The 14,633-nt window shown below is 37.4% G+C and overlaps 4 protein-coding genes across 7 annotated transcripts; 1 reads left to right on the forward strand and 3 right to left on the reverse strand.

The window, feature by feature from the left end:
• On the reverse strand, positions 223 to 1,350 carry LOC109719195 (metallothionein-like protein 2A). The gene is made up of 3 exons (XM_020245739.1): positions 1,198 to 1,350; positions 719 to 796; positions 223 to 621 (listed from the first exon to the last, which is right to left on the reverse strand). Exons 1-3 carry the CDS (start codon positions 1,257 to 1,259, stop codon positions 525 to 527), a joined length of 237 nt encoding a protein of 78 aa, XP_020101328.1. The 5' UTR covers positions 1,260 to 1,350; the 3' UTR covers positions 223 to 524.
• On the reverse strand, positions 3,123 to 6,306 carry LOC109719442 (probable GTP-binding protein OBGM, mitochondrial). 2 transcript variants are annotated; one of them, XM_020246134.1, is made up of 7 exons: positions 6,096 to 6,306; positions 5,879 to 5,987; positions 5,627 to 5,709; positions 5,439 to 5,501; positions 4,045 to 5,330; positions 3,693 to 3,821; positions 3,123 to 3,565 (listed from the first exon to the last, which is right to left on the reverse strand). In XM_020246134.1, exons 1-5 carry the CDS (start codon positions 6,228 to 6,230, stop codon positions 4,104 to 4,106), a joined length of 1,617 nt encoding a protein of 538 aa, XP_020101723.1. In that variant the 5' UTR covers positions 6,231 to 6,306; the 3' UTR covers positions 3,123 to 3,565; positions 3,693 to 3,821; positions 4,045 to 4,103. The 2 variants fall into 2 exon arrangements, with proteins under 2 accessions (XP_020101723.1, XP_020101722.1); XM_020246133.1 differs by lacking the exon at positions 3,693 to 3,821 and having other exon boundaries at positions 6,096 to 6,304.
• LOC109719441 lies at positions 6,533 to 10,622 on the reverse strand. 3 transcript variants are annotated; one of them, XM_020246131.1, is made up of 5 exons: positions 10,398 to 10,622; positions 9,881 to 10,054; positions 9,327 to 9,409; positions 7,598 to 9,077; positions 6,533 to 7,391 (listed from the first exon to the last, which is right to left on the reverse strand). In XM_020246131.1, exons 2-5 carry the CDS (start codon positions 10,038 to 10,040, stop codon positions 6,673 to 6,675), a joined length of 2,442 nt encoding a protein of 813 aa, XP_020101720.1. In that variant the 5' UTR covers positions 10,041 to 10,054; positions 10,398 to 10,622; the 3' UTR covers positions 6,533 to 6,672. The 3 variants fall into 3 exon arrangements, with proteins under 3 accessions (XP_020101720.1, XP_020101721.1, XP_020101718.1); XM_020246132.1 differs by having other exon boundaries at positions 6,533 to 7,388; positions 9,881 to 10,082; XM_020246129.1 differs by having other exon boundaries at positions 9,881 to 10,082.
• Positions 13,664 to 14,278, forward strand: LOC109719655 (protein FAM133-like). The gene has a single exon (XM_020246438.1). It carries the CDS (start codon positions 13,664 to 13,666, stop codon positions 14,276 to 14,278), a length of 615 nt encoding a protein of 204 aa, XP_020102027.1.

A 14,633-nucleotide genomic window follows, 5' to 3' on the forward strand; every position in this document is an offset into this window, starting at 1 on the left:
ACTTAACTCAAATAACACTTTTACGGAGATGAAGCAGAATCGAAAACTCTCTTATCTGATAATAATTTGAGTTCTATGTCATAATGGCAATTAAAAAGCAAAGAAAAATCTTCTCTCAAGCTTTTCGTATAAGGTGGTTTCTTTCTTACAGTTACTTTCAAGAGAAGTTGAATTACTGAGTGACTACACCAATTAGCTTTACTCCACCATTAACACAAATCAAATAGAAACACACTAAATTTCCAAACCTTTATTCAGCACCAAAAGCACACAAAAACACACACAGATATATGGCAGGAGTTTAATATGCACCCAACTTCACCAGCCATGGTTACAACTATTACACTCCCAATCCATCATTCATCCACACCAAGAAGTATTATTAATTGGCACACACATCCATGGCCTATTTATTTGTTATAGAACTACAGATGTTCCAAAGCATAAGACAAATTACATAGATATGTCACACCCCACACATGTTCATCCCCAGGAGGTATTATATGAAGCTGATGCTTCGTAATTTAGCACCGGCAAGGGTTACACCGGCAGCTGGATCCACACGAGCAGCTGCAGCTCCCCTCGGTGGTCTCAGAAACCTTCTCGAGTCCTTCGAATTTCCTGCGAAAACCATTAACAGCAAATTGCAGTAAGTAACAGGGACCTGTGACAGTTTCTCAGCAGCAACATCTGAGTTTTGTGTGGTAGAGGAACATACCCCTTCTCAGGAGCAACCCCAAGGATCACAGTTTCAGAGGTGGTGCTCTTCTCAGCCATCTCAGGGTACATCTTGCATCTGCAACAAAATAACGGAATAAAAACAAAATTACAAGGTTTATGCAGATAAGTACTATATGCTGAAACATAGTAGCAGAAAAATCAGAAACATATCTACTTCCAATTCCAGAATCAGAAGAAATCAATTTTTTTTTTAAAAAAAAGAGATCTTCAGCAGAAGCAACAATCATTACTTATATTAATTACAGTTGACCAAACTGAATTTCAGGGATGCATATAAAAGTTTAACATCAAATTTTGAGTTTTCTAAAGTAAAAAACTCATTCTGAAAATTATCATGCATGTAGCCAAATCCCACGCAGTGTTCATCACAACAAAAAGCAGCAAACTCCTTTACAAACAAGATGATGAATTAAAGTCATAACAGGAATCTTTTGAAACATGTAATAATCTTTGTACCCTCCAGAGCTGCCGCAGCTGCACCCAGAACCGCACCCGCACTTTCCGCCGCTGCAAGACATCTTCTTTCTGATCTTCTGAAGGAGATTCTCAAAAAACCAACTATGAATCAAACTAGCAGTGCCTCATTGCTTTATATAGAGAGGAGGGGAAGAGTATATAGATATCGACCGTCCATCCACGTGTCGTCCTCCTATTGGTAGACTAGCTAGAAAAACATTAAGTTTATGCAATGACTTTTTAAATGATGATTTTGTTTATTACTATGTGTCTGAAAAACAATAACTTGGTGAGGAGTAAGGAACTCAGTGTTTGCTTTCTTTGTAAGAGGAGGTTAGGAAAAACAATAATAAAAAGAAAAGAAAAGAAACCAAGAAATAAAAGTTAGCAAAATAGTTAATGCCCTCATGGGTAACTTCAAAGGAGAATTGTTGCAATATAATAGAAGGACATCCACATCAAATACCTTAGTTTAATTCAACTAAGCAACCATCAATGTCAAGTACACCTCACATCACCAATAATATAATTCTTCTATATTGTCTTAGGACAACTCCTTTGTTTATTTAAACATAGAAAAATCACATTATCACTAATAATTAATCAAGATTTAATTAGATTGGTTCGACCGACATTAAGTATTTGAGATTAAGATTTCATTAGCTTGTGTGAGTGTTTTTTATGTGGATAAAGAATCTCAAACCAATTTGACTAACTATTGCATGTTCAATTAATGCCTCCCTTGGTTTAGTTTATATCTAAAGATATGGATTACGCATCGCATCGAACAAGTCGACGTTTGCAATTAGATGATCGATGATACAAAAATTAACATATTAAATGTGTCATAAAATACAAAGAAAACAAATATTGTCTCATTTCATTACGTATAAAGAAGTGTCATGCACGTAAACTCCACAAGAAGACTTTCTACATTGAAATTTTAACATTTGATCATTTCAAACGAGTTTTGTACTTACAATGCATGAATTAGATATAGATTGCACACCGAAGCAAGCAAGATTCAACGGCTATGCGAAATTAGTATTATATATATTATGTGCGTCGAAAATTGTAAATTTATGTGCTCAAAATTGGAACTTGAGCTACAAGAATATACAAATTAATGAGACAATTAGCTGTAACCTCTGCCTATCCAACTTTGTGTTTTAATAGATAATGAACATTTTTAAATTTTGAATTAACAGGCAGATAATGAACATTGGACCTTGTTTTTTTTTTTTCATGAATTTTTTTTTTTCCCCATCATGCCATTTTATTCTTGAGGCTGTGTTAATTATCAGGTGGGGTTGAGTCTCTCTCTCAATTGAGGGAGGGGAAAAAAAGAAGTGTGATCTAACACATTGAGAATTTGAGATAAATGCATTTGAGGTGAAATATGATCAGGGTATCTAGAAGCATGATCTAACAAAGATTTGGTCATCTAATCAAATGAGACTAATTAATATAAGAACAAGGCTATTGTTTTTTTTCCCTTTTTTTTCTATATGTATTCCTTTGTTGTGTGTGTGTGTGTGTGTGTGTGTGTGTGTGTGAAATATGATCAGAGTATCTAGAAGCATGATCTAACAAAGATTTGGTCATCTAATCAAATGAGACTAATTAATATAAGAACAAGGCTATTGTTTTTTTCTCTTTTTTTTTCTATATATACTCCTTTGTTGTGTGTGTGTGTTTGTCGGATCATGACTTTTTCTCAGCTAATTATATACTGAAAATAATTTCATGAGATAAATATGATAGTGTCAAGTATTAAGATTCAAATTAAGTGTTATCTGATGATCAGAAATGTGTCCCAGTGGGATGCATTTTTACCCAAATTCCTTTTATATCCAGTCATATTTCTCTTATCTTGTCATTTTTATTACTTTGGACTAAAGATGAAAGCAGATATAAGTTGCAAAAAAAAAAAAGAAAATTAAGCCATTCAAAAGCAAAAGAAAATGAGTAAAGTATCTCATTACATCATGCACCCCAAGAAGATAACAATAATTTTCCAAGTCAAACAAATTAACCACTATTCTCCATTTCTAACAACTGAGTATACTGATTGCACATAACATTATTGCACCATAAAAATAATTATACAGTATCTCTCTACTCCAAAAAGCATGACAATGGGGTATGTGATGGCTTCACTAGCAGCTTCTTAAAAGTTACACCCTCCAGTGCATGTCTTTATGTCTTCAATGCAAGTCCTGCTAAGGTGGTATTCAAATGAATCAACAAAAAATTAAGTTCCGCCGAGTCATCGCCTCTTCTCTTCAGATTTCGATCTCGCGTGTGTGTACTTCTTTTCTCTTGTTTGTTTTCTCTATTGGCCCAGTGGAAACAGAAGGTTTCGATGCTGAAACAACAGGAGCAACAAAGTTATTTAAACCGAGCACATGACATAGTGAACAAACAATAACTCCGTAATTTGCAGATATAGGAACTAATTTTTGTAGATTGTAAGTTAAACACCAAAAGTAAACCTGTATCATTAGAGCATCTTTCCCTGGTCTTCATAGCATGGCTTTTGACTCGCATAAGATGAAATTGCACATCATGCCTTGTGTGCTAGAAAGGTTGCCACCCATGCTAGTTCCAAAGGAATTTGAAAACTGTTTCGTAATAAAAAGTTATCTCAGGCAGAATAGCCATTACGGGATAAAGGTTCAGGATTGCATGCATACATCTTTGTGGAAATGATTGGGGTAGTCATGGATCAACTTGTCATACATCTCAAAGTGATAAGGATTTACCGTTGTGTTGCTCAATAGGATATTGCTTTAATTCAAAAAATATGTATTAAATACAAAACAATACACATAACAGCCAACTTACTTGTATGATTCGGCATCGCAGCAACGCCTTGCCGTTTAAGACCATGTAACTGCTTTAATTTAATCAACAATAATTTTACTCAGATCAAGACTCCGTGCTTCATTTCCATCTATCAGTCTTCTTAGTCCAGTTTTCAGTTCAGGAACTCCCTCCTGTAAAATAGCACAAACAGGAAATATTGGAACATCTCGAACCCTCCTCTGTAATTCTTCACACACTTTTTCAGCACCGTCTTCATCAATTTTATTGGCAACTATCAAAGAAGGCCGACTCGACAATCCTTCCTGATGATACTCGAGCTCCAAAACCAAATCCCTCAACTGTTCCCATGGTGAAATTCCCTTTCTACCGTTCAAAGCTGCAGCTAAGTCGACAACATAGGCCAAGACTTTTGTTCTCTCTATATGCCTCAAAAAAGCATGCCCTAACCCCCGATTCTGATGAGCGCCTTTAATTAGCCCTGGAATGTCCGCCACCTTTACAGAAAAAAAGTCCTCATAATTCAAGTTTCCTATATTGGGTCTTCGAGTGGTGAAAGCATAATGGCCCACAACAGGTTGGGCACGTGAAAGGGCCCCTAGCAAGGTGCTTTTACCAGCATTTGGCATGCCAACAAGGCCGACATCCGCAATGCTCTTTAATTCTAGGATAAGCACGCTTTCAGATCCGGGCTTTCCAGTATGTAACAAAGATTCATCTTCATCATCAATGTATGCCAAATTGGAAGAATTATCTTTGATCTTTTTGCGGGACTTGTGATCTTTCCTTAGACAAGCATTACCGAGACCACCCTCCCCACCTCGAGCGATTATTAGGCGTTGGCCCGGCTCAGTCAATTCTGCAACAGCATATTGCACCTCCTCCTCTTCCTCCTCCTCCTCCTCCTCCTCCTCCTCCTCCCCATCATCATAATCAAAATCATCTTCACTATGATCTTCTTCTTCATTTTCTGGTTCAGTTCCATATGAATGATCATGACTTACTCCATCTTCAATTGATGGAAATGCTTTTTCAGAGAAAGGACTAATGTGTGGTTTCAGATTCCCTTTTCCTATGATCTCCTTACTGCCATTGTTACAAGAATATGAAGTAGAAGCACGACGATCTTCTTTTACCATTGAGTGTTTAAAAGCATTCGCATTGTTTTGAACAGGTTTTGCTCGGAAATCCTCCGAATTGTCTGGAATATCCCATGGATCCGCAGATCTCACGGAGTTGTTCTCAACGAAAGAAGGTAATTCACCCTCGACTAGATGCATTACAGTGCCAACCGGTACTTGTACAACCTGCGACATTTAAGTACTTTGCTATCATTAATTTGCAAATAAAAAAAATGCAAAAAGGAGATGTTACAAAAATGTCAGAGGATCATCGTATTGTTTAGGAACATTAACCTTGTCAGATCCTCGAGTACCTATCTGATTTTTCGAAACTCCATGCCCTCCACGTTTCGCATTCTGACAAAGAATAACTAGTGTTCATACATTTGAAGATAAACAGATATCTATGATTACATTACATATAGTTAAACAATTCTATAGCACCCCAAAAAAGAAATGAATTACAAATTTCCAGAACCAACCAAATGGTGTTGCAGGTTACTGAAATCCCAAACAGCCGCCGAGCATTCGAGAATAACATCACCTCCTCTACCGCCATTTCCACCTACACTAGCCCAAAAAAGAACACATGTTCAAAAAAGTAACCATTTCCCCTAAACCCGTTAAGTAGAACCCTTCAATACTACAAAGCTATTCATTGAGGAAATAACACAAACAGGTGGTGGCACCAACAAAACTGGAGCTAACCAAAGCGAAGAAACCATAAAACGCACCATCAGGTTTCCCATGGCGATCGGATCTGCTGCGGCGGAGGCTGCAGCAACCGTTTCCGCCCTCCCCGCCCTTCGCCCATAGCCTGAACCTATCCACCATTCTCCTCTCCTACATCAAATTACACACATAGCCCAATTCAAATTCGAAGCCTAAGATGATTCTGAAGATAATCGAACACACAGAACGCATCAACAGCCACAAAGGAGGTTCTTTTACCTGTAAAGGCGCTGCCTTTCCCTTTTTGGAGGGTGCGTTGGAGTAGGAAAAGGAGGAAACGAACCACGAAGGGTTAGGGCAAGGGGGGAGAGGTGGTATTCGCCCATGGCGAAGTACTACGCAACGCAGCCACATCCCTCGCTCTGCTACGATCACACACGGAGAAGAGGCTCCTCTTCCAGATGTTCATCGTTGTGGGCCAAGCCCAGTAAGGGCCCAGCAATTGTTAATGGTCCGGGTATGCTTGAACTCTTGGTCTGGGCCTAAATTGATCAGTTGCAATCACAAAGATGGTGTTTTTTTAAATTAAAAAAAAATTACGTACAGTTGATAGTTTATATTTATATATTACTAACTCATCAAATGAAATGGCACAAACATAATTCGGTTTTTCGAAGCAACACACACAATTTTTGTTTTTATTTTGGTTATCATAGTTTATTTTTGAAGTTACTTTCATGTAATTCATTATCCTTTCTACTAACCATACAAGTATGTTACTATTCATCATTACACATGTAAATAACAAGAAGGGAATGATAAAGTTACAGAGGAAAGAACAAAAAATACTACATGTTTATATACAACACTTGGCAAGTGATATGTCATCTAAATCAAAAACAACATTGTCTATAAGATCATCTAGTATAAGATCCTCCAATTCCAAACCCACATACTCGGAATCGAATCGAAGGTTCATCCACCCATCATTCCTCACAAAATCTTGGGCCACAACATTCTCCACTGCTTGATCTATCTGCAGCTGAGAGCTAAGATACCGACTGATGTTCGCCCATACTTCCTTGAGAACCTGATAGCCCGTCGGCATAGGTCGAATACGGGAACAGAAGCCAGAGAATTGTGGAAAAGTGACAAAAGAAGAGTCGTAAATTTCCAATAAGATTTCATTTATCAGATCGAATAAAAGCATGTGATTGAGAAGGGAGTCGTCATCGTCGACATAGTTATCATGTTCTCGAGGTGAGTTCTCGGCTTCTTCAAAGTGTAGAGGGTCGACTGGCTGGTCGGGGGAGTACCAATCTCCGAGAATCTCACTAGTGCTGAACCCGGATATTTTCAATATACTTTTCACGTACTGAAAGTCGGCCTCGTCCTTCTCGTTGACTTGAATGTGTACAGTATTAATATTGTCTAGTTCCTCCGAAATATCTTCTTTATTGAAGTCTTCTTCTATTAACTCACTGTATCCATCATTCACTTCTCTCGGTCTATGTGACTCGGTTAATAACTCAAGCTTGTTGAGATGAACTTTTGTAGATTTCAGCTCCGGACCTGCTAAATTCGGTTAATGAGAAGCAAATTACTCAATGTAATAGATAAAATTTAGAGTTTGTGAAGGCCAGCTATATCATTTCACAGCATCTTTTTTAATATATTACATGTTTGATCTATGTTACAGAAGATTATTAGAAGTGATCAGATCAAAATTTGAAATGTAAACAATATGAATTTGTATTCACTGTTTGTTCTAGATAGTTCACCTGAAACAGAATGCTTTGCAGAATAAGTTCCATCGTCCTGGAACAATTCGCTTGTAATAGATATAGCCGTCGAGTTTGCAGGGATGTCTCTAATATCCAGATGTAATGGACCATCAGTACTCTCTTCTATTGTCACATTATCTGAAATATTGATTGGTAGATCTTTATCTTTCTCACTAATTAGTGCTGAATGTTCCATACTATCATTAGTCATACCGCTAAAAGTACTCTCTGCAGCTTGTTCTACCTGACCATCTGAATTCATGATTCCATCGGTACATATAAGAGTATCAAACGACTCGAACTGTGTAGAAATACATTGGTCGGATGCTACATTGTTATTGGATACTTCATTTTGGACATCTCTACTAACGAAGTACGACTCAACATCAGGAAGAGAAAAAATTCTTTTCAAGGCTTTTGGGGATTTGTTTTCCATGAACTTTGGTCTTTCAGAATGCCTTTTGGAATCCCTGCTTGAAATAGACTCGAATAGATTGGAGTACCTATCTAATGATTCATTAAGAGAAGAAGATCTTCTTATACGTTTTGGTATATTTTTACTGTTTGGTGAAGGAAACCCTTCTCTCCCATATTTATATCTCAAAGTTGTGTCCTTATTTGGCAAATCCGTCACCTTTTGTCCATATGGGATTTTATGAAGAATGCCATCCATAGAAGTTCGAATAAGCCCCTCCTTATTCTCCTTGATTACATCTTTTATTTTCCTTTTAATTGATCTAAAATGATTTGAAACAGTTCGACCTTCCCTTGAGCCTTTTGATTCATACAGAGGATCAGTTATTTTGGTATTGCTAGTTCCTGTACTATCTGTTGCAAGAATATCATCATTCTCCTTGTCTTGGTCATTGTGGGGCTCAAGGCTGTGGCTTGCATTACTTTTTCCCAACAATTCTTCTGTGTGAGACGTTTCAAATTTGGTTGATGCTATCTCTTCGGTTGGCAGTAGCGAAGATGGATTCTGGAGGATTTTAAGAAACAAATCCCTATTTGCATTGAATAGCTGAAGCAAATCCAAGAACTCTTTTGAATGATGAAGAGAAGCAGTGTTTCCTATTTCTTTAATTACTCCCTCCTCCTGAATCGATGAACTTTTCCCAAAATCATCAAGCTGGTCGTGATCCATTCTTTCAATTGTGTTAGTGCTCCCACACATTTCAGATAGTTTTTCAAGAGAAGGCATATTAGGGGCTTCAAGCAAACATGATTGGCTGCTGGTAGAAGCTGTTCCATGTGAACTGAGCTCGGTTGTTGAGGTCTCATAGTTAGAACTTGATTCTACAGGAATGACATAATTGTTGCATTTTAAGTGATGAATAGAAGTTGTGCGCAGTAGACGGGACGGAGCTCGAGAGATCTTTCCTTTCGGGTCCTTGTCCCTAAATTTTCTTTTTGATACAAGAGTTCTCAATAAAGCCATGCGATGACTTCTGCTTGTAGCATTAACTCCATTTTCCATCTGGAAATAAACAATAATAATCACTTATAACAAACAAGTATAAAAATTAAGTGCAAAGAATTACATTCCCCCCAGCCTTAAAAAAAGCGCAAAGAAAATCATACTTTCAACCATTTAATGGATAATTGGGTTAACTACCAGCATAGGTTTGAAAGTTATATTTGGTACAATTTTATTAGAAAAGAATAGAAAATTTGTTTAAACTAAATTTTATTAAACAGTTATTATAAGAAGGTTGTTTGAACTCACCTGGGATTTTCCATCTCCTTCTGGACAGCAATGTTCCTCACTTGTCGAAGGTTCGGTTCTTCTCATCCTTGGGAGTTTTATCCCTACAATAAGAAATATTTTAACAGTCCGAAGAGCAAGTCTATGATGAATCAAAATAACAACTTTTCCACCCGAAGCACAACAAACGGCTCGATAACAGAAGCAAAAGCTCCAAATTATTACTCTCACTTGCCACCATTGCAGAGCTCTAATTTAGATATTCTATATTTGGGGCTCAAATGCTTGTTTCAGCTTCTCATCACGCAAATGAGCAAAACATCCGAAATTTTCTATCTCGTAGATGTTCTGCTGGAGATTGCTGCAGCTGAGAGCGGAAGCAAAAGCTATGCCGAGTGGGCACTTGCTCCTTTGTTTCGTACATACTTAAAAAATAAAGCATCATTTTATTAAATTCTTATCTTTGAGCATTAAGCAATGATAACTGGTGATCGATTAACAGGTGCTACCGCCACTTTTACTATTTCACAAGATGGAAAGATCACAAAACCAGCTATAAGAAGATTAATTCTCACTTCCGGTTCGACTCCCATCGCCGTGCCTTCTGTAAGCTAGCGTCTTCCTTATTCGAAGACGGTTGTGCAGGTCAAGGAAGTGTAGCAGGCTCTCCATGCACCCCGGGTGGCGTTTCTCGAACGGTAGTTCCGACCTCCCTTGTTGCAAATTCTCCGCCATTTATAATACCAAGTCTAGAAAACATGCAACCTCTGTTTTACTCTACCGCAATAACAGTAAAATAAAATAAAATAACAAATCAGCAACCCATGAAATTCCAACAGCAGGAATTCAATGAACAATACAATCAACATTACATTAAAAATAGATAAAAATTATAGGCATTTTGACAAACAGATGGTGAGCAATAACCCTTCTCCCAAAAGCATGGTTAAACAAAAAGTGACTTTTTTATATCTGAGAAGGCTGAAAATAGCAATTTTTGGTGCCAAAACGATAAATTTGATCAAATAATACTGAAATTAAAGTTAACTAAATTACAAAGCATCATAAAATTGTGATAAAAAGGGCTTATACCGAAGCACGGAGATGATTCTGGGCATGCAAAAGGAGGAGCTTTTTCTCGTCCAAAAAAAATATAAATATGAAAAACTAAAGGAGAAGAGATTAGGGTTTGAATCGGAAATAGTATGAGGTAGAGGAAGGATTAATCCCTCGTTTCGATGGGATTTGTCGAGAGGATTCCGCTCATCCGCTCCCTCCCTCTCCATTTCCCCTCTTTTTTCAATTCCTTTTTTTTTTTCTTTTTTCGGGTATTTATTTTCAGTTTTATTTGATCTTTACATCCCTCTTTTCCCGCTAACAGCGTCCACGTCACGTGGCCCACCACGTCATTCATAAACCTCTCAATTTAAAATCTGAAATTAAGTTAAAAATGGTCGTTGGTCTACGGATGACGTGGTGAACATTGTCCACATAAAAATTCAAAGCTTCCGGCCCACAAGATTTTCTTCTTGGGCAGGGCCATCATAGTCACGGGCTCAGATCGAATAAACCCAATATTGGGCTTGGCCCATTACCATTATCACAGTTCGACGAGCTAGGCTCCGTTTACGATTGCGGAAAAATGCGTTACATACAATGATAATGTACGATTGAAAAATATACTGTTTATTTATATATGTAATATTGAATTCTATATATCACAAGGAGTTTGCTACGAAATAATTTTTCTGATTCCACAGAACAAAGAAGAAGCATATTCTATATACTTTCGCCCCAACTCCGTTTTGCTTACTGGCTTTAAATGGGCCTTAATACTAAACCCGCGGTAAGTATCTTTTTAAATTTGTAAGATCATCTACCTAATGGCCCTTTACAAAGCACATCATTGGGACTTTGCTCTTTTTTTTTTTAACTAAATAAAAAGAAACTCACTTATGCCACTTAAGATACAAATAATCTTAAATCGAGGGAAGGACAAGAAGTATGTATATTAGTCCTGCATGATTCCAATGGTCCCAATAATAATAAATATAAAGTTTAGGTTAGCAGTACTACAAGAACACTTGGCCTATGATTATGTCATAACAAAATCCAAAGGAAAGACCCACAAATACCTTTGAGTAATCCAACAAGTTCTCCAAGAAGATGATATCAAATGCGACATTTGGCAGCTCAACCTCGCCGGGACAAGTTTCCTGGCTGAAGGCTTAGAGGCGCGTTGGATTAGAGTGAGGCGAATGGTCCCAAAGGATTATCTACAGCTCTTTGACATCGGTTATGCTGCATTTTGCTGGGAAATTTGGAAAGAGCGAAACAGGAGAATCTTTGAAAACCGGCATGTTAGCTTCGAGATACTAGGGAGAATCATCCATCAGACTGTCTTATTTTGGAAGGGGGTATTAGGAAGATTCAAGCCTTAACTCTCGATCTCATTCTCGGTTTGGTTTCTCGTTGTTTTGGGTGTGTACTCTATAGGTCCTAGGACTGTATTAGCTTTTGTAAAATAGGGTTAACCCCTGTTTAATCAAAAAAAAAAAATGCGACATTTGAAGTAGACATCTAGTTTGGAAAGTTGAAGTGTAAAAATAACCAGAATGCAACAGATTAGTTAGTAGCTTAGCATTTCAGAATTAAATTAGGAATGAAACTTGTGCTAAACATCGCGTCTAAACGACAAATTAAACACTAATAAATCATAAAGTGTATGCTTAAACTGACTTAGAAACTGTTACATCTTTTTCTCCAATCCCAAGGAGGTGATATTTGGAGAGAGATGTGTCCATGATGATGCTTAATTTGTAATGGAAGCATACTCATAGCTAGTCATGGAATAGAAAAGGCCATGAGTTGCAATGATATAAACCACCAAGGTGGTGGCGAAGTGGATGTGTGAGGAGTGGAGGAGTAGTACTTAATTTGATCTTTTCTCTCTGTTGTTGTGCCTTCTAAAGATACAACCAACTCTTATCTAAATAAGAATAAAAGCCATGCAACTCCTTAGACAATGTTCCCCCACCATTGGGAGGATCTATTTAAGGACATTGTCCTCCTTTTCTTTTTGCTTTTTAATTTCCGAACAGAATGACTTCGGGCCCGTTTGGTATTGATCAGTAGTATATTGTAATTGACTCATTGAAATATGTAAAATCTCATATTAGGCACAGAAACATACAAACTATTTTTTTTATAATGTTTATTTTAGCATATATAACACAATCTTAATTTTCGCGATCTCACACAGAGATTTCACGATCTGCACAACAAGGGGTGAAGGATCCTTTGGTGTCTGACCCGGCGGGAAATATGTGCACCTTGTACCATATGATTTATGGGGTACATCACATATAGTAGTGTGTTTTATGTGACCTTATTTATAAGAAAAAGAAAATAAATATGTACGTACTCTCATCGTATAGCCTTATTATGAGGATGGATGTTCTTTTTTATCATCCAAATTATCCAATCACAATCAATTTATACAAATTTTATTTTTTGAGTTTGTCAAAAGCAAATAAATGACCTATACTGGAAAATTCATAAATGTTAGAAACTAATTGATTTTGGTACTATTTGATGCTTAATTAGCAAATGAATTCCACATGCTTATGATTTTTTTGGTACATAGACCTTTCCAATATTGTAAAACTCATATAATTGTTTAAATTTTAGATCTTAAAATCTCTAGTAGTTGGATTTTACACTTGTATAACATGTGTGTGTGAAGTAAAATTGTGTCAACATTAACTCCTACTTGAGATTGCTAATGCAGATTAATTATTTACTGATCCTGTTAAATGATCTCTCAGCATATGAACACGACTCGCAAACTAGCTAGGCCTAGATCGTGTCGGGCTACCTTACAAAGGGTGGCAATCTTGATCCGAATCCGATAGTTCAATCTCATCACCGAACTAGGTTTTGGTCAATTCTGTGAACCTAATGAATTTCCATGGTCGAATTGGGTCAGATTGACGGGTTGATGGGTACCCATTATTGTATGTTTGGTAAACCCAACGGGTCGGGTTGGTTCGGGTCATGATCGGTTATTTTCTCACCCGAAACAGGTTAGGTTCAAGTTCGTACTTATTGTTACGTTACGTACGTTAGAATCCTCTCAAACAAATCCAAAGCCATATATAAAGAACACAATAAAAACCACCATATATACAATATACAGTATATATAGATGAGAGAGATCTACTTAGAAGTATCCTTATTCCTCATCTCTCATCTCTTGTTTACTTGTCACCAACATCCCTTTGTTGACAATTCTATTATTCTTTCCCGGATTACTATTCCATGAATATATAGATAAAGCTTAGAATCCTAATTTGATCATGGATAAGAAGAATAGCAACCAAGGAATGCAAACCCAAGAGAGAGAAAGGAGAGAAAGAAGCCCCTCCCCATTTCCTACCTCTTCTTCTTCCTCATCTTCATCTACTTATTCTTGTTCCAAAGAGAAATTAGGAGGAGGAGAAGAAGAGGCAAAGAAGGATAAAGATGACCAACATGGTGATTATGATGGTGATAACAAGGAAGAGATGGGAACTTCTTGTTCTACGTCGAGTACGAAGGAAGAAGTAAAGAAGGATAAAGATGAACGACAAGATGTCGGCGATAGCATGCAAGAAAGAAGCCCTCCCTCCTCTTCTTATTCTTGTTCTATGAAGGAGGATGCTGTCGCAGTCGCTTCGAGAGGGAAAGAGGAAGAGAATGAGGGTGAGAAAGAAGAGGATGCAGCAAAGAAGGATAAAGATGGCCAACATGTTGTTGTTGTTGTTGTTGATGATGATGATGAAGGGTACCACACGCCAACATCGCCGAGGCACCGAATTCAGACGCGTCCCGATATCCCGCCTCCAGCACCGAAGAGGAGTAGAGTTTTGGTCCTGGAGAAGGAGGATACTGGTCGTTCTCGACGTTGCCGTCCTATAAAGTTAGAATTTTAGCTCCCTATAGCTCCTTCGAAAGAAATTCGATGGCCGACGATGCACAAGGCTCGACAGGTAGCTGCTGAAGCCAAATGATGAGTCCCTTCAAGCACTGTCATGATATAGAAATATTTATATAGAAATTATAAGCAGTATATGGATTGTTTCTTTGGTTGGATTTGGTGTGTTTTTTGTGTGCTTGTGGAGTCGTATTATCATCTCCACATTAGTTCACAGGAGAGGATTCTTTTTTTCTTTTTTTCTTGGTTTTTGTTTTTTTTTTTTCTTTTTTTGAATTTGTTTGTGAGTTTGGATTTGAGATTGTGAGGAAGGGTGCCTATGACCCTACATTAATATTTACAGTCAAAAGGTG

The sequence above is a fragment of the Ananas comosus genome, linkage group 13 (genome assembly GCF_001540865.1).
Source record: "Ananas comosus cultivar F153 linkage group 13, ASM154086v1, whole genome shotgun sequence".
NCBI lineage: Eukaryota > Viridiplantae > Streptophyta > Magnoliopsida > Poales > Bromeliaceae > Ananas > Ananas comosus.

Coding starts and splice junctions, on each gene's coding strand:
- LOC109719195 (XM_020245739.1), bottom strand. CDS start 1,259: ATGTCTTGCAGCGGCGGAAAGTGCGGGTGCGGTTCTGGGTGCAGCTGC. Junction 797..1,197: donor AGCTGCGGCAGCTCTGGAGG/GTACAAAGATTA, acceptor ATTTTGTTGCAG/ATGCAAGATGTACCCTGAGA. Junction 622..718: donor GGGGTTGCTCCTGAGAAGGG/GTATGTTCCTCT, acceptor TGGTTTTCGCAG/GAAATTCGAAGGACTCGAGA.
- LOC109719442 (XM_020246134.1), bottom strand. CDS start 6,230: ATGTGGCTGCGTTGCGTAGTACTTCGCCATGGGCGAATACCACCTCTC. Junction 5,988..6,095: donor GAAAGGCAGCGCCTTTACAG/GTAAAAGAACCT, acceptor AATTTGATGTAG/GAGAGGAGAATGGTGGATAG. Junction 5,331..5,438: donor GTACTCGAGGATCTGACAAG/GTTAATGTTCCT, acceptor TAAATGTCGCAG/GTTGTACAAGTACCGGTTGG.
- LOC109719441 (XM_020246131.1), bottom strand. CDS start 10,040: ATGGCGGAGAATTTGCAACAAGGGAGGTCGGAACTACCGTTCGAGAAA. Junction 9,410..9,880: donor CGATGGGAGTCGAACCGGAA/GTGAGAATTAAT, acceptor TTCTTATTGTAG/GGATAAAACTCCCAAGGATG. Junction 7,392..7,597: donor TGCAAAGCATTCTGTTTCAG/GTGAACTATCTA, acceptor AACCGAATTTAG/CAGGTCCGGAGCTGAAATCT.
- LOC109719655 (XM_020246438.1), top strand. CDS start 13,664: ATGGATAAGAAGAATAGCAACCAAGGAATGCAAACCCAAGAGAGAGAA.